We start from the raw sequence: 22,782 nt of genomic DNA, 5'->3' as shown, positions 1-22,782 counted from the left end.
CTAATTGGTTTGCTCTCACTTATACTTAGGGCCCTACCAAATTCACGGTCCATTTTGTTCAATTTCATGGTCATAGGATTTTAACAATCATAAATTTCATGATTTCAGCTATTTAAATCTGAAATTTCACAGTGTTGTAATTGTAGGGGTCCTGATCCAAAAAGGAGTTGTGTGGGGGTTGCAAGGTTATTGTAGGGGGGATTGCGGTATTGCTACCCTTACTTCTGTGCTGCTGCTGGCGATGGTACTGCCTTCAGAGCTGGGCAGCTGGCGAGTGGCAGCTGCTGGCCGGGAGCCCAGCTCTGAAGGCAAAGCTACCACCACTACCAGCAGCACAGAAGTAAAGATGGCATGATGTGATATTGCCACCCTTACTTCTGTGCTGCTGCCTGCAGAACTGGTTTGCATGAATGTAGCTTTTCCACTTATATATAATGAACTCACCCACAGAGATAAGAGTTGAAGTTCAAGGGTGGAGCATTGTGGGAATGTTGGAAATATTTCTAATCAAGCTGTACCTGTTCTGTACAGTGAAGTCCTCCATCCATAGAACGAGTAGAGTGTGGCAAAAGTTAAACCAAGATCACATTGGTAGGGCAGTATATCTTAAACTTGACGGATCACCCCTTAATGTTGACCCTATCTCCAGATCCAGTTAGTCCTATACTCTCTGTTGAAGCTGTCCAAAAAATTGCATTTGGTGTCAGCTGGGGAAGCAGGGGAGGGTGTTTGTAGTGCACCTATGCAATAGGAACATAAGCACTGTGTATGGCTACGTAGCTCAAAATTTATGATCCTGTTTTCTGTACACTGCATCTCTAAATGTAAAGAGTCTCTGCTTGATTACTGTGTGAGTGAAAACATAACATAGATAGTGCAGAGGGCACTTAGATACACCACTATGAAGGGTATGGTATAAATGATTGATACTAAATTGAAGATTTCCCTCACACAGACTCCTAATGTAGAAAAAGTCAGTAAAATTTGTGGAGTACCCCAAAGAATCATCTCCCTAGTGCTCTTCAAAATCTTCAGGCTGGCCTTCTGCATAGCAGCGTGGAGAACAACTGGTAACCTTTGGAGTGAAGTTGAATGACAAAAACATGTTTTGCAGACCCACCAAAAGTTAGTAAGGATGATTCTAAACTGAAAAGAAATCAGAGATCTCAGCTCCTGGGAAGGTTTGGCAGGCGGGGGAGACAAGTCAGCTGCATTCTCCTGAATTTTCTGCTGTAGAAGATCCTCATAGCACAAGCCACCTAGTTTATATTTAGTCATGCTATGCTATTAGAGTGTTGCCTTGGAAAGGACAGCCATGTAATAATAATGCTACAGTAATTTAATTAAGAAGTCCTTCCAGTTTACATCTCACCAATGAGCTTTTGTTAGGATGTACACAAGGGATCATTTGGTCTAATTTACATTAGCTGTCAATACCATGCAGAATATACAATATTTTTGTTCAAATCATGCAATATATATTTTGCTAAATTTCATACAAAAATTGCTTCAGATCATGTTAATATTTCAGGAAATGTAATTGTGATACTGTTGTTTTATAATTAAATTGATAATTACCCTTCTATATTATTTCCATTTGAGAATCTCAAAGTGATCCATGAATCAATTTAATCTTCCAAATTGTCTGTGTGATTTGATATTACTCAATTTTACAGGTGAGGGAACTGAGGCACAGGCAGGTATAAATGAGTTGCCCCAGAAATAGGAAGTAGAATCAGAAATAGGGCTCGGCTCTTCTTGACCACCCCTGTGTCTTAACCACAAGTCCATTCTTCCTCTCTGATGCTGTACATCTGCTGGGTCTTCAGATATTTACTTGTAGTTATCTTTAATGCTGTAGTTGAAAACCGTACTCCAAAACCTTATGAACAATTAAGATCTGAGAGAATACATGTGTTTATTATTTCTTAGGCAATTTTTTTCTCATTTCCACATGCTCAGTGCATCTGCTTCACTTTGTATATGTTTTTCAAAGAGACAAAATTGCTTTATGCCATCTGGAAAAAAAGGGAAAATATCTAAAACTGCTTAAACATTAATATTTGTATATAAATATATATGCAAGGAGTGAGAAAAATATATTACACAATACAGTTGGTTTGATCCTGCTCTCAATTAGGGCAACAAGAGCAAGGACAGATCTATTATGTTATCAGTATCTGTTAATGGTATTTTTATTCATTGGATTTCTCTATATTCTACTGTTTCCAACTTCTTGTCAACTCACCAGTAGTGATTCTTTAGCCATTAAGGCCTAGTCCTGCACCTTTAAAGTCAATAGAATTTTTGCCAGTGACTTAAATGGGAGTAGACTTTCAGTGCTATCATGTCTTTAAAAAAAACCAAGCAAATAGAGTATCCTGGTCTTTTCTGCCTAATGGATAAAAATGAATTAAAATAAGGTTTCAAATGTTTATTGTTTTACACATGATATAATAGGCTTTACAGTATTTGATTGCATATGTGTATTTAAAATTATGTATCTATATAAATATTGCAAAAAGGTGTGCTTTGTCCAGAAAATGGATAATATGGCATAGCAAACACACAGATATACTCAGATTAGAAGACTGCATCTTTCATCTGAAGAAAATGAGTAAATATAGGAATCTGAAGTATTTTATTACAACAGACAACTATCATACATTATTCATGGCTGAAAAGGAAAGTAAACTGGAAAAAGAAAATTTGTTAATCTTTAAAGTTCTTGAAACTGAGAAAGCTCCTTTAGGAATCTCATCATAAATATCATCATATAATTAAAAGGGTTTAAGGTGGTCCATAAAGCTGAGTGAATTGATGTCTCTCATATGCAGTATTTTAACCTGGACTTCAGCAGAGAAACCATAAACAAAAGGCTATAAAGGCATCAGATGAAATGAGTTCTTGCAAGCTCAGATCCTTGTGAAGACACACTTATCTTAAACTCACCAGGGACTCACACATGAAGCCATCAGCAACAGAAACCTGCAAAGTAAGAATGAATAATGATGAGAACCCAATTTACAGGTTAAACAATCTCTGAGTACTTTCAAGAAGCTAACACTGGTATAAAGTCTAATGTCTAAATTAGAAGCAGCAAAAGTAGAAAACTGAGAAAAGCTAGCACTAGAGCAAGTTAAAAATATTATTTTATTTTTTTTAAAGCTTTGACAAACTGGATATGTGAGTTAAAGCTACCTTAGTCTGAATGCATTGTCTTTTAGTGCTCTCATCAGATGTCTGTGGTGAGGGGAGAGAATGAGTCTGGACTTTACAGCTAGCACAATGAGAATTTCTTTTTAAAGTTTCCTAGTGTAGACATGGCCTGCAGGGGAGCTGGCAGTCACTCCTATTGTGTTTTGCCTTTGAGCAAAAAGGACATATATAAATGGGTTTATCACCAGACAGAAGGTGACTCTGGGAAAATTGGTAGTATCAATGGGGCCACAGCTAAAAAGGAAGACATAAGACTCTGTTGTCATCTTGCCTTGTTTGCAGAAAACAGGGACATGTCCATTCTACCTCTTGTTTTCAACAAATAAATACACTGAAGCCTTACAAGGAAAATCTACTCATCATTAAGTGTTTCCTTTACAACACTGCACCTTAAAGATGAAAATAAAATAGCAACGTTTTGTGCATGGTTTAGAGGAGTTCGCCTTTAGGATTTTAGGGCCAGAGTAGCAATGGTATTTCATTCTTTTTTTAAAAAAGGAATCATTCTACTTTTTGTAGAAGGTTGAAGGGAATTATCTTCAGCTTGACATATGTAGACCTAGAGTGTGCCCTTATTTCAACTTTCAGAAATTGTGAACTGACACCAAAGTATGTGGAGTGGTGACTTTTGAGGAAATGAAATGGACATTATTAGAAGCTCCAGAATGAGTAGACCTACCACCTATTTTTCATTAATCCAAGCCATACCAGTACAATACACCTCATTTATAGTGACAGCTTCTCTCTCATGCAGAAAATTGAGACATGTACCCTGTAGTTTATTAAACTTTTGTTGCGTTTTATCTGGTTAGAAAGGGAATGCCCATGCCATAAGCAATTTATGCACTGGAATTATTGGTTATTTTAAAATGGATTACATTTTTTGTAAAAGTTTGTAATTTAATCTGTGTTGTGGGATAGGCACAATTGAAAAATTACAGAATTTGAAATCTCAATTCAAATGCACCATTGCCATAATACTATGGTGTTCTCTAGTCTGTATATTCCACAGATAGAATGATAATGAATAAAGTAAATAAACAATAATGGGTCAGATCTGTAGACCATATATAAAATTCCCATTTTGCCTAAGTTAGGACTTCATCTGCATACTGAATTGTAATATATAGCACTAATTCAGGGCCATCTTCCCCCTATACACATAACATCTTCTTGTAATTCTTCTATTGGTGTGGGGTGTGGAGTTTGGTATTTATTTGGAGTTTGCCCTCCCCTAGAAGAAGGTGAAGTTTTGACATCCTAAATGCAACATATCCCCAGTTTCATACGCCTCTCAGTGGTTCCCAGCTGTGTCTATTCCTTCAGGAGCTGTTCTGCTAACTATTCCCCAAAATTTGGTTGCCTCTAGAACCACCCTTGCCCCAACCAGAGCAAATTACTGCAGACTCTGCTAGGTCTATATTTAGAGAGGGAGAAATTGGCAGAGACCTATGGTCCCTTTAAACCCTTCCATCTTATTTAGGGAGACACACAGAGCCCCCATAAAAGAGAATGATAGGAACACGCTGTTAGAAGCCACTTTTGCACCCACTCAGTCTATATTAGCAGGCACAGGCAATCCTCTTCACTTGTGGAAACAGAGGGGAAGGTGGGGGCCAGAGTGTTTCACATTTTTAAAGATGAAAGTACAAACAGTAACACCACTTAGTTGATATATCCTCTCTTTCACATAAGTTAAAAGCCAGGAAGGGGCTTTCACTTTGAAAGAATAGCTGTAGTTCTTAGTATTGAAGCAGATTATTAGAGGAGGGTTTGCAAGAATAACTGCTTAAAATGGTCACATTCAGATTAGACAAAAGAAATATAATTTGTATTTGTATAGAAGAAAATGGATGAATTTAAATTTTAGCTGATTATAATTATTGTCATCATAATCATCATCATTATCTTTGTATGTCTAAATGACTGATTCAAAGAAGAATTTTAACATATTTCACATGTCACTGTAATTCTTTTCTGTTTTGTGCTCCAGTGCTTCAGTTTTTTTATTTGCTTTCTTCAGCCTCTGAACTTTTCATGGAAGCTATTGTCATTTTTTCAGCATACAGGCATTTAGAAGAAAAAAAGCCCTTTGCAAATAAAATAAAGACAAGAAGAGATGTTTCATATTGAGTACATTTTTTGCATTTTTGTCAGTAAAAAATAACCATCTTGTATGGATAAAACTGATATTATGTGACAGCAGCTCCATATGCACTGCATAAAGAGGTTCAGAATAGTAGGGTTCCACCCTGAGCCCAGTCTTTGTGGCAAAACAGAAAGATGCTTTTAACAATGACTCAAGTCTGATACAGATTAGCAGCAGGACCAATATAGACTTTGCTTCATTCAGGTTAAGGCAGAATAAAGTATAATCTCCTATTTTAATTAGAGTTGCAGGAAATCAGGACTTGTGAAACAGGCCCAACATACCCAGCAGTTAAGGCATGTAAAAATGGAGGCACCTAAAATCAGTGGCCACCTTTGAAAATGTTGGAATAACTATATTTATGGAGTCAATATTTAATCCTTGGTCTAGTGTGCAATAGCAGTAAGGGCCCCAATAGGGAACTGTCTTGTATTAAGTATCTGTGTTATAGGAATATTGGGCTATTACTTCATAACAAATATATTGAATCAAAAAAAATTTTGATAAAATTTTGTATAAAAACTAGTTGAGGTTGCTGAGTGCAAATGTACTTAGTTCTCACAGCTTACAAAATCCAAACATATTAAAGTATGGAAATGAATAGTTACATACATCATAGATCCTATATCACCAACAATAAATATAAACACAAATTTTGTTCTACTTTGTATTTATAGACTCAGACTCATAGACTTTAAGACCAGGAGGGATTATCATGATCATCTAGTTTGACCTCCTGCACATTGCAGGCCACACAACCTCCCCCATCGACTCCTGTAATAGACCCATAAACTTCTGGCTGAGTTACTGAAGTCCTCAAATCATGATTTAAAGACTTCAGGTTACAGAGAATCCACCATTTACACTAGCTTAAACCTGCAAGTGACCCATGCCCCATGCTGTAGAGGAAGGTGAAAAACCCCTAGGGTCTCTGTCAATCTGAGCCAGGGGACAATTCCTTCCTGACCCCAAATATGGTGGTCAATTAGATCCTGAGCATGTGGACAAGTCCCAGCAGCCAGACACCTGGGAAAGAATTCTCTGTAGTTACTCAGAGCCCTCCCCATCTAGTGTCCCATCACTGGCCATTGGAGATATTTTCCACCCGCAGTAGCAGATCAGTGTGGTGGGGCGGTGCCCCACCCCCATGCCGTATTGGGCTACAGCAGGCCAGAGCGGCTGTGCAAGGCGGCAGCCAATCAGGGAGGGCCTGTTAGAGAGCCAATCAGGGTGAGTATTACAGCCAGCCAATAAAGGCTGCCCAGGAAGGAAGCAGGCAGTCTCTTCCAGGCCTTCAGAGGCTGAAGGTGTGAGCAGACTAGCGCAGAAGAGGCAAAGAAGAGTGAGTGGCAGGTGGGCAGGGCCTTGGGGGCGGGAGAGGGAAGAGGCCAAGGGGGGACGGTGCCACGGTCCACGTACTGGTGGAGCTCCCCACACTTCTAGGGAACTTCCGGCACTAGCTTATTAGCTTCCCCAAATGGAAGACTCATGCACTGCCTATGCCACTTTTTATTGCAAGGTCGTTAACAAAAATGTTACTTTCATTGATGACTCTTCCATAATGATTTAAAACCAACATTGTATTTCCCTAAAATCTTTGAAGTTGTTATGGAAAGAACACACTGTCTATAAGTAAAACATCACACCAACATGCCGCTGCAGCTCCTTAATGAACTTAATGAAATTAATTGGAGCCGTGGATGCTCACCACCTCTGAAAATCAGGTCTTAGGTGTCTCATAAATTGGTCTTTAATGTTAATTCATATAGGGTGTTTCAAAATAAATGAGAATTAGTTCTTTCAAATTAGCTCCCTATTGCAAAGCAAAAGATTAGGGGTCTGATTCTCCACAACCTTGCATATAAGTAGACCTTTACACTTGTATAAATCAGAATAGTAGCATTTTACATCTACTTTGCACTTGTGTGAAGGACTGCCAAGTGCAATTGAGAATCAGCTCTAGTCATTTATTTATTCTTTCAAGTTTAGGCCTCAGTCCTGGAAACACTTATGAACATGTTTAACTTTCCTCAGAAGCATAAAGTCAAGCATATGCATAAGTGTTTGCAGGAATAAATAGCAAGATGGTTAAAGAAAGACAATGGGATTGAATGCAATCCTCATATGATAGTATGGAGGAGATTAATTTCAAGAGCGCATACTTTCCCTTGAGTAGGAGATACAGAATAGTAATTTGGCAGGCTTAAATTCCACAGATGCATGTTTATTTTCTCAATCTTGACTGGAAATATGATTTTTTAAATTTACGTTAATTCATCTTCTGTTAATGGATGTGTACTATGACACGTAGAGGGACCTTCCAGAAGGACTGGGTAACCCAGGGTTAAAAATGTGCTCCAGGCTATCAGGGGCTCCCTCAGCCATTATTGTGGCTGCAGAGGACAACTGTTGCTTGCAGTCCCACAGATAACCTAGTTATTAAACAGCAAAGGTTCCTGAAGGGAAATGCTGCTCACATGTCTACAGTCTACAGCTGATTCTGCAGAGGAAAAGTGATCTAAATTGGCAAGAGGGAAAGATCAGGAGAGGGAAATGGGAGAGTTGCAGGGAACTCTCCATCTTTGTACTGGAGCCTGATGAGTTATAGGAAGGTTTAACTTTTGCTTTTATACTTTGCCTGATGGAATATTTACCTTTTTTGTTTACACTCCGGCTGAAGCAAGCCTTATTTTTTCCATTTAGACTAAATTTGGTAATACAGACTTCTTTTTTAATTAACTGTAATTATTAAACTACTAGCCCAGAATATTAATGTTGAAGCTTGTTCTTGCTATACCACTTTAGGGTAAAATTAACATTGTTTTTAAGTTTAACTCCTAATTGTTTTACTTTCTCATATTTTTTATTTGACTGAAAATTAAACAATATCTAAAATATAAGGGACTTCCCAGCTTAAATGTCTATGTGTATTTAAAATTATCGCTCACATTTACATTTTCTGAAAAAGTTCTTTAAATCCGATGGCCTACATGAAACTATGAACAGGACTGAATTCAAAAACTACAAGATATAAAATGATGACAGATCTTGTCACAGCATACTTAATATAATGAAAAAATGTATATGCATCCTTCATTAAAAAGATATCAGGAGGTCTGTTTGAATGCAATATTCTATAATTCTGAAATAATATCATGAAAAGCTAATTGCCAATCAATATTAACAATCCTTTATTTTGCATTTAAAAGAAATACTATAATGAATGTTATTATAACATGTATCACATTCCATTCTTCTCTGTTTTCAGTGTGCCACTTATGTACACTCCGCAGTTTGGACACAGAGCTCTGAACAGAAAGGCAAAAAGCTTTCAGAGCTCCTTGGTTGGGTAGTGGGGAGCAATCTGTGAGATCTTTTAAGGGCTGCAATATACTGTTGCCAGTGGGGGATAGAGTCATAGCTCCCCCAAATCATTATCCCTCCCTGCCCCCTTTTCAGCACATTGTTCCCACAAATGGTAGCAATCCCTCTTCTTCCCCAAGCTCAGGGCTGTACTTCAGAGCAACCCTGAGATAGGCTTAGAGAGTGGGGAGACTTCTTACTCCTTCCGTCTCCATTTCATGGCCACATAAGGACTAGCTATAGTGTGGCACATTATAGCCAAATTATTTTCTAAGTTAATACAATTTTAAATGAGGAGTAGTGGTATTGACTAGTTACAGTACAGAAACTGGAGAATCTAGTCCCTTATCTTTAGACATCTCACCACTTGGTTTAGAAAAATATCATCTCAGAACTCTTGCATTTGAGGCTGAAAAATGCAATCATTATAGCCTCAGAATTTCTCACATTCTTTTTATTTCCCTCTTCCCTCCCCCATGAATCCACTGACAATCCTTGGCTATATGAATTAAAAAGAGTCCTTACAAATAAAGTACTCGAGGAATCTCAAGATTTACTTTTAATTTAGAAAGAAAGGGTTAATGCTTTCTGTCATTTGGGTGCCTAAGTCTCTTTTTGTTGAAATAACTCCCTTTTTTAGTAAAAGTCCTATGCATGTTAGTGGAAATTCCTAATAAAACCTGAGTAACATGATCTTGATATAGACTATTTTTTCACATCACTTTGAAGCCAAGCCTTGTGTATTGCTGAGAAATATGTTTACATGACCTTCATGTATTTCTGCAAAAATATTTGCATCCTATAGCATATCCATGGCCACATCACACAGTAGAGAAGGACCTCCACATCATAGGTGGTTAATGATCATTTTTACAGAGACAAACTGAAGGAAAGAAATAATTTCAACAGTAATTGTCATGTATTACAAATAATTTAACCTGTGCTTTTAACTCTGGGCCTGATACTGATCTCACTTACATGAGTGTAAATCAAGAGTAATTTCAGTGAAGTCAGCAGAGTTACATTAATGTAAAACCAATATAAAATCAGAATCAGGCATTGCATGTCTTTATAGGATATAGAAAAATGACCTGTGTGTAGTGTGTTCTTCACATTAATCTTGGTATGGAGTAGAGGAGAAGGAATGCATAATGCTGTTCCTTTTCAATGTAGCTGTTTTTGACTCTGTTTTTAAAAAGTCACTGAGATTAACTGTCCAGACCAAAATTGTGGGTGCATCAGCAACCAAAGTTACAGTAAGGGTTTGATCTGATCTCACTCTATACTTGTGTAACTCCATCGGCTTCAGTTGACTTAGTCCCGATTTATGCTGGCATCAGGCCCAATGGAGTTACGCCTGTGTAAAACTGGTGTGAGTGAGAATGAACCCTTAAGTGGCATGCTTTTCTCTCCACTCCCTGCCAAGAACTGGTGCACATAAACATATAGTTAATGTTGCTTAACACAGTAAGTCCAACTGCATTTTCTCACATTTATCTTCAGAGCTGTTACAGTGCACAACCAGGAGCCAGCAGACAATGTAATACAGCTTTCAAACTACCCATACAGCTAGGGTTGTTGAAGGGATAGGTGGGACCACTGAGAAAGAAGCCCTTTGCATAGCTGAATACAAGTCTGGGAGCTCAAAGTCCTGCAGATCACTGGTATTCACTTCCTGGCTAGTCCTCCATGGCAGTCTTTGGATTTCTCTGTTCTTCTCAGTAAGCAAGAGGCAAAACATATGGTCCCTTCTGGAGTGCAAATGCAATAGGTATCTTCCTGTAAACCTGTGTAAATATGTTAAACTACACATTGGGCTATGTCTCTAATGTGCAGCTTCTCAGCCATGTATTTTAGAGATCAGAAAGGCAAAATAGCAGGCACCACTTTGAGACTCTTAGGACCATCTACTGACATTAATTTTTATGCAGCGCTATGGAGTTCTGAATGTGTCTTAAAGTAGCAATATGGCTCTTAGAAGATATACAATATAAGTCTAACCGGCATATCCTGGCATTGATCTAAAATGCAGAACACCCATTGATGCCAAATTATATCAGTCGCATTTCCGTACATAAGTTGAGGATAGTAGTACTTAACACTGATGTCTGGTCCAGCTCCCACAGAAGTCAGGGGCAAAATTACCATCATGTAGGTTGTTAAATATTTCAAAATATTTTCAGCATTATTGGACATCTAACTCTTAATTATTTGTTATATTTATTAGACCTACTAAATTTAATTAAATATTTATGGGAGGAATTTTCAAATATTTAAACAAAATCTTAACATTTATTCTAGTGTCAATGCACAACTGTCTTTATGTATCTATGAATGATGTAAATCCATTGTGACAGTGCATGTGCAATGCTGAGACAAAATCAGTGGAGCTGAATATGCAAGGAGGCATCTTAGGATAACAGCTGCATATGCATGCATACTCTTGAAACAACACAAAAATAATTGCTATCTTTGACAATAATTGGTAAGTCAATAAAAAGAAATATAATCATGTAACTCAATCCAATATATCAATATAGTCAAGTACGGTAAATGGACACTTTTAAAGCCTAAGGAAAAATGTATTCTTCCATTCAGAACTTTAAAGTTTGCATTTGATGTGACTTAATGGTTAGAGTATAGTTAAAATACTGTATGTTTAATGGCTCTATATAACTCTACAAATAGGTATAATTGGTATTGTAGACATATATTGGTTTTAAAACTGATCTCAAGTTTACCACTCCTAAAATATTAATTATTTTGACAATTATATTTTATAAAAATAGATTCAATGAAATGTTAAATTTGATACATTCATTAAATTTATACCAGAATCTGTTTATGTAGAACTTCTTTTCTCATTATCAGTTTCTTCTTATATTTTCTTGTCATAAAATACTTTGCACTCACAACACAGGATATGAAAATTTATGAAGGGTCTACAGAAGATATTTTTGTATCTTCTGGTATAAATCAACAAAAGATTACTTTTTTGTTGTTGCTCTAGATAGTTTAAAAAGTCTGTTTCAAAAATGCAAAAATCTACAAAGAAGAAAAATGAAATACCTTCTCATTCCACTAGATGGTGGTGCCTTCAGGTCAGGGCTAGAGATACTGCAACAGACAGTGCAGGGGAAACTTTTGCTGTATTTGGCTGCCTGGCAAACAGAGAGAGGAGTTCAGTTTATAATCTCATGGATATTAACTTATCTGTATTTAAAAATGTGAGTAGATATACATGATTACACAGTGTAGAGATTTAAATGTGTGTTAACTTTGATACGTCTAGTACCACTAGCCTATCTCCACTAAGAAAAATGCGTTCGAGAAAGATTATATCGTAATGATTTCATCCTTATTGATGATTTTAATAGGATCCTGACTTTGCAATTTTTACCACTGCAGATCCCCAGTGGAATGCAAAATTGGGCCAAAGATTAAAGTGGTGAATCATATGTTTAATGTGACAGATTCTGAGTTGATTCTTTAGCAATGATGGTTCATTTAATTAACAATAACATCACTTGTATTTATGCAACACTTTTCATTGTGAAATATATTAAAGTTCTATACAAATTTTCTTATACAACTGAAGTGCAGATACCTCTGGGGTGGAAGATGACAGCCAGCTGAGGCACAACACATTTCACATCACCAGAGAGAGAGAGGAAATTTTGGCTAAATGCATAAGAGTAAAACTCTGCTCTTATAAGTCCCATAAAAGCTTTAATTACCATGAAGAGCAGATATGGCCTTTGTAGATAATGGCTTTGGGTCATTCATTTGTTTTTTGTTGTTTTTTTACAAAGTTCTTATGGTGAATGTCTAAATCCTGAAGGTCTTATTCAGGGAAAATTCCGATTGAAGTCTTCCTATTGACTTCAATAAGGAGTACAGCATACAGAAGTCAGTTTTCTTGAGAAAGGACTCCAGAATTTGGCTCAATTATTTTAATTAAAAAGGGAATTTTGGAACTTCCTATTGACAAGTGAGGTAATTTGTCTGGAACTAAGAAAACCTAATATAAAAGATTGTAAAATTGTTTTGATTTTGCTTGAATACTGTTATAAGAAGGGGAAAATACTTCTATGAAGTAATAATAAAATATTTAATTTTAAAATACATTTGACTGAGTTAACAAATTAAGAATCAGAGAGCATAAACACTAGATTACAGTGTATCACATCAGAACCTACAATTGGCCGTTTCACAAATCATGTAATTTTACACCAAGATGAAGAGCGCCAACCAGAGGTTCAGAAATGCTTATCTTAAGAATGTCAGATCCTGTGATGCTGTTCTTTCAGAAGCTGTACACAAACTGACTTCAATGGGAAGTGCACATTGATGCACAGTAACAAATACACTTCAGCATGAGGAATTACACAGCACTGTATGAATACCGCTTACTTTTAAAGTTTAAGGGCCTGATCCAGCAAACACGTCTACAGTAGCATAACTTAACTCACATAAGAAGTCTCATTAAAATCAACATACCACTCATTTAAACTAAACTACATATTGCTTAAGTGGTTGCAGGATGGTGCCCTCAGTAAGAAATGTACTGTAGCCAGACTAAAATGTAAAGCTTTCTTCTGTCTAAGTTTTGGGTTTTGTAAAATATTCCGAGTACATTAAAATTACCTTGTTTTCTTTTTACATAACCATCTGACTGCCAAAGCCCTGATCCTCCAATGAGCTTCATGTGGGGCAGGCCCTTGTGTCCATATAGAGATCACTGGGGCCTGAGGCAGAAAAAACACATATAGATGGTAGACTCCTATTTCAGTGTCTACTATTTTGTGTTCTACTGAATCTTCCCTGATTATATTGATGGAATTTAGCTAAAAAGGTGTCAGGGCTCAGTCTTATTCTCTGTAAAAAGAGTAGAAAATTTCCCTCTTTTCTTTAAATGTCCAAAGAAGCAAATTGACTCTAACCTTTGTTATTCACAACCATTATTGGGTTAAAATTCTAGGAGGGTAAGTTCCTTTATTAGATCCCCTCGAATACCCCAGTATAACTGACAATCACTGGAAACATCTCTAATAACTCTTTCTTTTACTTAATAAGGGATACAACATCTTTAAAACATTAGAAACAGATGTCACTGCATTACTTCACTGCTGATGTATGTAATAGAAATGACACACTAATTAATTTAATGCAGTATAAATGTACTGATTATTTATCATGGCTGACAATAAAATTATGAAAACATTCAATTACAATCAGTGGTAATTCATTATTTATTGATTTTGCATTATGCACACATTAATACAATGCATTTAATTACACAAGAGAAGGGATCATTTTTCTATTGGTACTCAGACATTTAGTTTCATTGTTTTAAAAAAAAATCTTGCTGTTTAGGTGAGAAATTTTAATCCATGCTTCAATAAAAATTCCTGAAACATCAAAATTAAATTGAATTCAAACCTCCAGTATTAGTGCACTACAAAATCTGGGCAGTAAAAATGATAATTTCAGTATCTTGTTTCTCACGTGCCAGTAGCCTACATTTGTTAATATAATCATAATACATGTTCTAATACAAATTAAGGAACTAAATTTTAGACTAATTTTGGAAAAATTATTTCATAATTATTTTTTTCCCTTCCTGTCCCAGCTTGTGTTCATAAAATTAGTGATATGAATTGCTCATTTACTAAGGGCCTGACCCAAAGCCTAGTCAAGTCAGTGGGAATATTTCCACTGACTTCCATAGACTTTTGTTAATGTCAGAAAGGAGAACATCAGCATTGCACTAAGCGCTCCTCAAATTGGAAAGAATGGAGAAAAAGTGGTGTCTCAGATAGCTGAAACTGAGTAGAATATGCAATTTTCAACTATCCCTTCATTCTGGGCCCACATGTACCTCATCACTCACAAACCTAGTGTTATGTTCATTACTCATATTTGATGTGAACTCCATCTCATGTGTACTTATGTCCTTCACTAAGCTGATATGAACTTTTATTCCTGTATACTACTGGCATCAGACATGCTGTGTCATGATAGAGTTTATAGAATATGTTATTCATAGAATTAATCCTGCATCATTTTAATCTCCTACATTACAACTTTTCTTGAGTCACTCCATTTAGTATCTTTCCCCATACTTGGCCACTGGCAAATTGAAATACAGTTAATTGTACCACATACATCACTACTGAATTTTCCTGTCATTTAGCAAAAAAATTATTTTTCTTTGTGACCTTGGGCAAGTCACTTCACTGCCCCATACCTCAGTTTCCCATGTCTAAAATAAGGATAATGATTCTTACCTCTTTTGTAATGCACTTTGAGATCTACTTGGGTGAAACGTGGCATATAAGAACTAGGTATTATTATTGTTAATGAAACTTCCCTACTGTTTTCTTTAAAAGGCTGCTAATGTTTTTATCGTTACCCCCTCCTTGTTAATTTGTGTCAGTCAGCATCTTCTCTATAGGATGAGCCAGTGGTCACAATAATGCCTACTGGTAATAGGTAATTTACAGGGAGCTGTGGATTAGCCCTCTCTACTGGGGCTTGAAACTGACCAGGGCTCTGCTCTCTCTCCTCTGGCATTTATGAAGAACTTGTCCCTGCTTTTACTCCAGCAGGCTACATACCATAAAAAACACAAGCAAGCCCCTTTACTTGATATTTTGCAGTCCAACACCTGGTGGTCAATTTTTATATGTAATTAAAACTGCACCAACATTTCACTGGCTGTTAATGTCAAGAAAAATGGAATATTTTGCCCTCAGGGCTGAAATGGACAAAAATATTGAATATTGGATTAAAAATAATCATTCTAAAAGGCTAATTACTACTGTATATGGAGAGTTAATAGTTTGTACACATTCATATTACACATTTGGACCCCAGTCAATCAAACCAGCTGACAAATGCAGGATACTTTACAACTGACAAGATATTGCAGTATGATTTTTTGGATTTAGCATCTTTGCCTTATCTTGGGTAAAATTACAAGGAAATAATATCTACTGATATAGTTGACTCTTATACGCTTAGTTGAGCTGGGCTGCTGCATGGTATTAATTTCTCAAACCTTGAGCATTTTCTTAGTCTAAGTGCAGTTCTTTTCTCCATGGATAGTCACCTTTCAAGGGTACTGTTTTTACTACAGTCTTTATGATTTTATATTGCTTCATGCCACTCCAGCTTGCAGGGTGTTGATGCGCAAGGCTTCCTCTGGCCTTGCAAAAACTCAGCCTTATTTAGAAATATGTTTAGTTTGTGGAAGACATTAAAGTCAAAAAGAAAAAAAAAATCCTGAGTGGAATTTGATTATCTCGTTAATCTCAAAGCAAAATGTCTTTAAAGGGAATAAAGGAGAAAAACAATGAGAAACCTTTAAATCTGATTTATTAAATCTTCTGTTAGCAATTATGTCCAATAAATTACCCAGATATATTTTCTGTTTGAGGGACTTTTCATATTATTTGTATTATGATAGTACCTAGCCCCAGCTGAATACAGGGCCACATTGCATTAGGCATTGTAAATAAATACATAGGAAGTGACAGTCTCTGCCCCTCAAACTAAAGGCCTGTCCCCTCAGCCAAGATGGGTGAACTGCTGAGCACTACCACAACTCAGTTTGGGGGACAACAAAGTGAAGGTCATAGGGCTACAACAAGGGATCCAGATGGGGACACTGAGCAGAGAACTTTGGACAACATCTACTGGTCCTCAAAGAAGTCCAAAGAGCCAGTAGACATTACCCAGAGGAACTCTGACTGGATGCGTGAAGTGACAAGGGGTCAGAAACAGGCCCCACAGTCACAGAGCACTATCTTCCCGACATCATCAAGCTTCCTCCTCCTGAACTTGTGGATGGCCATCTTGGCCAGCATCAGGAGAAAGTTGATGAGGTCTCGTGACTTTGTGGGGCCATAGATGGGGTATGCATATACAAGGAGGCACAGGGAAAAGTGCAGCCAGAATGTCAACAGGAAGTTCTGGAGAAGCTGGAAAAGGGGCTGCAGCCTGACTCACTCTATGCAGATTGTGCCAAAGTCCCCCTCTTGCCACACAAAGGGTACCAGAGGCGATCCAGTTACAGGCCAGTAAGCCTAACTTTGGTACCAGGCAAATTGGTTGAAACTATAGTAAAGAACAGAATTATCAGACACAAAGGTGAACATGATTTTTTGCAGAAAAGTCAACACAGCTTTTGTGAAGGGAAATCATGCCTCACCAATCTATTAGAATTCTTTGAGGAGGTCAACAAACATGTGGACAAGGGTGATCCAGTGAATATCATGTACTTGGACTTTCACAAGATCCCTCTCCAAAGGCTATTCAGCAAAGTAAGCAGTCATGGGATAAGAAGGAAGGTCCTCTCATGGATCAGTAACTAGTTAAAAGACAGGAAATAAAGAGTAGGAATAAACGGTCAGTTTACACAGCGGAGAGAGGTAAATAGTGGTGTCCCCCAGGGATCTGTTCTGAGACCAGTGCTGTTCAACATATTCATAAATGAGTTGGAAAAAAGGGATAAACAGTAAGGTGGCAAAGTTCGCAGATGATACAAAATTTCTCAAGATAGTTAAGTCCAAAGCAGACTGTGAAGAATTCCAAGGGGATCTCCTAAAACTGGGCGACTGGGCGACAAAATGGCAGAAATTCAATGTTGATAAATGCAAAGTAATGCATATGGGAAAACATTATCCCAACTCTACATACAAAATGATGGGATCTAAATAGCTGATACCACTCTAGAAAGAGAGCTTGGAGTCACTGTGGATAGTTCTCTGAAAAATCAGCGCAATGTACAGCAGTAGTCAAAAAAGGTAACAGAATTTTAGGAACCATTGGGAAAGGGATAGATAATAAGACAGTAAGTATCAAAATGCCACTATATAAATCCACGGTATGCCCATACCTTGAATACTGAGTACAGTTTGGTTGCCCCATCTCAAAAAAAATATATGAGAATTGGAAAATGGCAGAGAAGGGCAACAAAACAATTAAGGGTGTGGAACAGCTTCCATACGAGGAGAGATTAAAAAGACTGGGACTTTTCAGCTTGGAAAAGAAACAACTAAGGGGGCATATGATAGAGGGCAATAAAATGATGACTGTATGGAGAAAGTGAATAAGGAACTGTTATTTATTCCTTCTCATAACAGAAGAACCAGGGATTAACCAATGAAATTAATAGGCAGAGAGTTTAAAACAAACAAAAAGAAGCACTTCTTCACAAAATGCACAGTCAACCTGTGGAACTCATTGCTAGGAGATGTTGTGAAGATTAAAACTATAATTGGTTTAGAAAAAGAATTAGATAAATTCATGGAGGACAGGTCCATCAATGGATATTAGTTAAGATGGTCAGGGAGGCAACCTCATGCTCAACCAGAAGCTGGGAGTGGCTGATGGGGCATGGGTCACTTGATAATTGTTCATTCCTTCTGAAGCACCTGGCATTGGCCACTGCTGGAAGAGAGGATACATATCCATGCTCATGATTCCATGGAGGAGCTGCCAGCTGAGATCCGCAGTGGGCCGTTGGACTATGGTGGAGATACATGCTGACCTACCGGGGCTCCCTGCCCTCCACAGGCAAAAAAAGGTCCCGGTACTTGGGAGCATAGGTGCCAACTCTGGGGGTGCTCCAGCCCTGCTTAGCATACACCAGCAACCAGCTACCCCTTTCTCCCCAGTGCCTCCCCCGACCATGATCAGCTGTTCTGTGGCATGCAGGAGGTGCTGGGGTCTGGGAGCAAGGTCTGGGCAGCTTGGGGGAGGGGGTGGAATGGGGTGTGGGGCAGGAAGAGGTGAGGTGGGGGTGTGGGCTTGGGATAAGAGATGGAGTGAGGGTGGGGCGAAGCAGGGATGGGAAGAGGCAGAGTGGGGTTGGGGTTTGGGGGAAAAAGTGGAGTGGGGACAGGGCCTGGGGCAGAGCGGGGGCAGGTCGAGCATCCCCTGGCACATTAGAAAGTCAGCACCTCTGCTTGGGAGAAAAACAACAAGGAGTCTGGTGGCATCTTAAAGACTTACATATTTATTTGGGCGTAAGCTTTCGTGGGTAAAAAACTCACTTCTTCAGATGCATGGAGTAAAAATTACAGATACAGGCATAAATATATATTGGCACATGAAGAGAAGGGAGTTACCTTACAAGTGGAGAACCAATATTGAAGGTCAATTCAGACAGGGTGGGTGTGATCCACTCCCAATGATTGAGGAGGAGGTGTCGATACCAATAGAGGGAAAATTGCTTTTGTAGTGAGCCAGCCACTCCCAGTCCCTATTCAAGCCCAAATTGATGGTGTTAAGTTTGCAAAAGAATTGTAGCTCTGCACTTTCTCTTTGAAGTTTCTGCTTGGGAGGTTCATTGGACAGAGCTCTTGCCTCCACTCATGCCACGTACCCTGGTCCTGGATCATGAGGAGCAGGAAGGATGGTTTAGGTTGGACAGTAGGGAAAACTTTCTAACTGTCCGGATAGTTAAGCACTGGAATAAGTTGCCTAGGGAAGTTGTGGTATCTCCATCACGGGAGATTTTTTAAGAGCAGGTTAGACAAACACCTGTCAGGGATGATCTAGATAATACTTATTCCTGCCAGGAGTGCACGACACAGGACTAGAAGACCTCTTGAGGTCCCTTCCAGTCCTATGACTCTATGTCATCAGCACAAGCCAACAAGAGCACTCACAAGTCCAGAGGTAGCAGCAACATTTGAAGTGGGAGAGAAAGGGTCAGGAATGAGATTGGGATCTCGGTTGTGTCTCACCACCCACACCAACACCTGCACCTAGGTTTCACTGTGGGAGGAGGTGGCTACCAGGAGGTTGCAGACACTTTGCCTCCTGGTCAAGGTGGGGAAGGTTCCCCAGCCACTGTAAATGGAAAAGGAGGAAGCAGTGGCAGTAGTGATGGTTGGATGGGCCACAGCAGGTGGGTCTGCAGCCACCTGGGCTGCAGCCTTTAGAGCTGGTGGAAGGGACAGCAGGAGGATGGCAGTAGCAGCTGCTGCTGCAGAAGGAACCTTCTGTGCCAGGCTCTTGCCCTGCTCTTCTTGCTGACTGAGGAGGCTTCATTGATGGTGGTGCTTTTGGCAGAAGAGTCCCTTCCTGTGCCTTCTGCTGCCACACCAGTGGTGTTGGCAGAGGTATTGGTGATCTGCTGTGGTGGTGGATGGGACAGAAAGCTGAGGTGGGGCAACAATGTTGGCCAGGAACCCCTCCCTCAATCTCCTGGCCCAGATTGAGGGCCACCATTGAGGACAGGTCATGGGAACAGCCACCAGAGCCGGACATGTAAATAATGAAAGGGTGGTTGGGGAGAGAATGGAAGCTAACCACTCCTCTGCATTAGGCTGCATGGGGGAGGAGGTGGAGGGTGCAGGCAAACCTAAAGGATGGGGGGGACTACAACAAGCAGTGTGGGAGGTTACTCTGGCTGCACTGGGAGTTTAGGTGGGCATATATAAGTGTGGGTGAGAATGCAGCGAATGGGGGATCGAACAAAAGAGGGGAATTGCAAGCACGAAGAATATGCAGGTGCACAAGAAAAGGGGGGCCAGGTGAAGGGAGGCAGGCAGCAACAAACAGCAAGGAGAGAGGACAGACGAGGTAGAGGCAGGAGCAACAAACAGTAAAGGGGACGGGCAGGCATGGCAAGAGAGGTAGGCAACAAAAAGGGTGGCCACTCGTGCATCCACGGAATATGGGACTTCTGGAATAGTGTGGCCCACCCCCACTATTCTGCCCCCTGCCAGGGTACTCACATGGAGGACGCCATTTTGCAAAGCACCCATCCCGCCCACTCTGGTGTACATGTGAAGTCAAGCTGTTGGGAGCGGAGCAGCGCCCTCTGCAAAATGGCATCCTCCATGCGCCCACAATGATACTGGTCAAAACCATGTCTGGTTTTATATTACTGCTGGACAGGGACAAACCCTGAGAAAAACAAGACTGTTCGGCTTAAAATGGACAAATGGCCTGCCTAGCAACAAACTGTGGGAGAGAGGGAATCACAGAGGGGGCCATGTAAGATGGGAGGGGCCACACAGGGTGACCAAATAGCAAGTGTGAAAAATCAGGCCACTTTTTTTTCTGGGGGTGGGTGGGTGATGGTATAATTGTACATATAAGACAAAGCTCCTAATATCCTATGTCTGGTCACCCTAGGGCCACATGACTCACAAAGGGAAGGGGGGCATGTGAGAAAAGGGGGGCAGCTTACTGCAAGGGGGAGGGGTCTGTGCTAGATGGGAGCAGTGAACCACAAAGGGCGGGGGGGGGGGGATTTAGTGGGCAGGCAGAGGGAGCAGGGGGTCCATCAGCCCACTGCAAACTCGGAGAGGAGAAAAGGGAGGACAATGCGAGGGGGAACACATGCCCCCGTGTGCTAAGGTTGCCGCCTCTGAAGTACAAAAAACCCCCGAACAAACGGAGCCCGCAGGATGCTCCTGAGCCCACAGAACTGGGCAGCCGGCAGTGTACGCTGAGCACCCTGGCAGACCTCCCCGGACAGCTACTGCTAACTGCAAAGAAGGGCCGGTCCTGGGCAAACCTGGACAGGTGACAACCCTATGGTGGCGAGAAGTGAAAAGGCTGCTGCGGACGGTCACTTTGGTCAGAGGAAGCGGCGGGGGCGGGCAAGAGGCGGAGGCAGGGCTCCACGCCACTCCCCCTCCCCAGCAGCAGCAACACCAGCAGCCGCCTCCTCCTCCAGCGGCAGCAGCCCCAGCTCCCCTCCGCAAGCAGCCACTAGCCGGGGCCACGCTTGCCGAGGGCCAGGCGCATTGGCTGGAGGGGGCTGTCACTCTTCTCCCCCCCTCCCGCGCCCCGGGTGGAGGTGGGGAGGGCTCGGAGCGAGCGGCTGCTGCGTGCGCCAGCGAGCGAGTGGGAGACTCTGTTTTGGGTCGTCTTGCAAACAGTTGGGGAGAGTGAGCGTGGCAGGGAGCGCGGGGCTGAGCCGCCGCAGAGAGTGACCATGGCTGTCTCCTCCGCGCCTCCCGTCATCTCGGCCACTTCCAGCAGCGCCAGCAGCGGCGGCAGCGTGGGGGGGCCGGGGGGCTTGTTCCGGGCAGACCCCCTCTATTCCTCCAGCCCCTCCGAGTCCCCCCGGCTCACCAACAGCCTGGTCAACAGTTTCCTGGCTTCCAGCGGCGGCGGTGCGGGCACGGGAGGCGGCGGAGGGGGTGGCAGCAACGAGTGTAAGATGGTTGATCTGCACGGGGTGAAGGTGGCTTCTTTCCTGGTGGAGGGGCAGGAGCTGATCTGCCTGCCGCAGGTCTTTGATCTCTTCCTCAAGCACCTGGTGGGGGGGCTGCACACGGTCTACACCAAGCTGAAGCGGCTGGATATATCGCCCGTGGTGTGTACGGTGGAACAGGTCCGCATCCTGCGGGGGCTGGGCGCCATCCAGCCCGGCGTGAACCGCTGCAAGCTCATCACCAGGAAAGACTTCGAAACTTTGTACAACGACTGCACCAACGCCAGGTGAGCGGCAAACTTCGCTGTCACTCCTCCCGCCCCGGCTCGGCGCCTCTCCCTGCTGGCTGCCCACTGGCAAGGGTGGGTGCTCAGCCGCCTCCAGGGAGGGTGGGTGGGAGCCCGGGCACCTTGCGCTCCTCTGGCAGCCGGAGCCCTGGGCACAGTCACGCCCGCTCCAGGGAAACTTTGTTTTCGCGGGAGTCCCAGGCTCGGGGTGGGTGGTGAGCGTGCTCCCGAGCCGCTCGTGCCAGGCCAGCCCTGAGGCTCTTCTCTGTAAACAGAGCAAAGAGCCCGCTGCGTCCCCTCCAGGGCTCTGAGCGCTCCCTAGCGCGCCTTGCAAGGTGCCTACAGCCCTGCAGGTTCCGTGTTAGGGAAGATGAGCGCCCAGAAGTCCAGCCTATGGTGGGGCTCCGCTGCACGGCTATAGCGGACGGTCTGTTGATAACGTGCAAACTGCCACTTACCCTGTGATGGTATCTTTGAGAGAGGGTCGAGATGCAGGATGCGCCAAAACTAAGCAATGCTTTAGAAACGGAAACCCCACGTTGGCACGTATACTCAGGTTGCGAATGGGGCAGTCTTCA

At 41.3% G+C, this 22,782-nt stretch overlaps 1 protein-coding gene and 1 long non-coding RNA gene across 8 annotated transcripts in view; one reads left to right on the top strand and one right to left on the bottom strand.

Annotated features, from left to right (window-relative positions):
- Positions 1–2,803: 2,803 nt before the first annotated feature.
- On the bottom strand, positions 2,804–21,887 carry LOC311525978. The gene is made up of 3 exons (XR_014712911.1): positions 21,836–21,887; positions 11,801–11,892; positions 2,804–2,988 (listed from the first exon to the last, which is right to left on the bottom strand). It is a non-coding gene; the product is annotated as an uncharacterized lncRNA (long non-coding RNA).
- DACH2 (dachshund family transcription factor 2) overlaps positions 21,441–22,782 on the top strand; it is a 455,869-nt gene continuing 454,527 nt past the window's right edge. For 2 of the 7 annotated variants that reach the window (XM_084638529.1, XM_084638532.1), the window contains exon 1: positions 21,443–22,204. In XM_084638529.1, coding sequence (XP_084494655.1) covers positions 21,696–22,204 — 509 coding nt within the window. In that variant the 5' untranslated portion in view covers positions 21,443–21,695. Of the gene's footprint in view, positions 22,205–22,782 lie in introns of all 7 variants that reach the window. The other 5 variants (XM_084638533.1, XM_084638528.1, XM_084638530.1 and 2 more) reach the window with 4 other exon arrangements.

The sequence above is a fragment of the Lepidochelys olivacea genome (assembly GCF_965140295.1).
Source record: "Lepidochelys olivacea isolate rLepOli2 genome assembly, chromosome: 9".
Taxonomy (NCBI): domain Eukaryota; kingdom Metazoa; phylum Chordata; order Testudines; family Cheloniidae; genus Lepidochelys; species Lepidochelys olivacea.
This window is presented reverse-complemented; position numbering and strand designations above follow the sequence as displayed.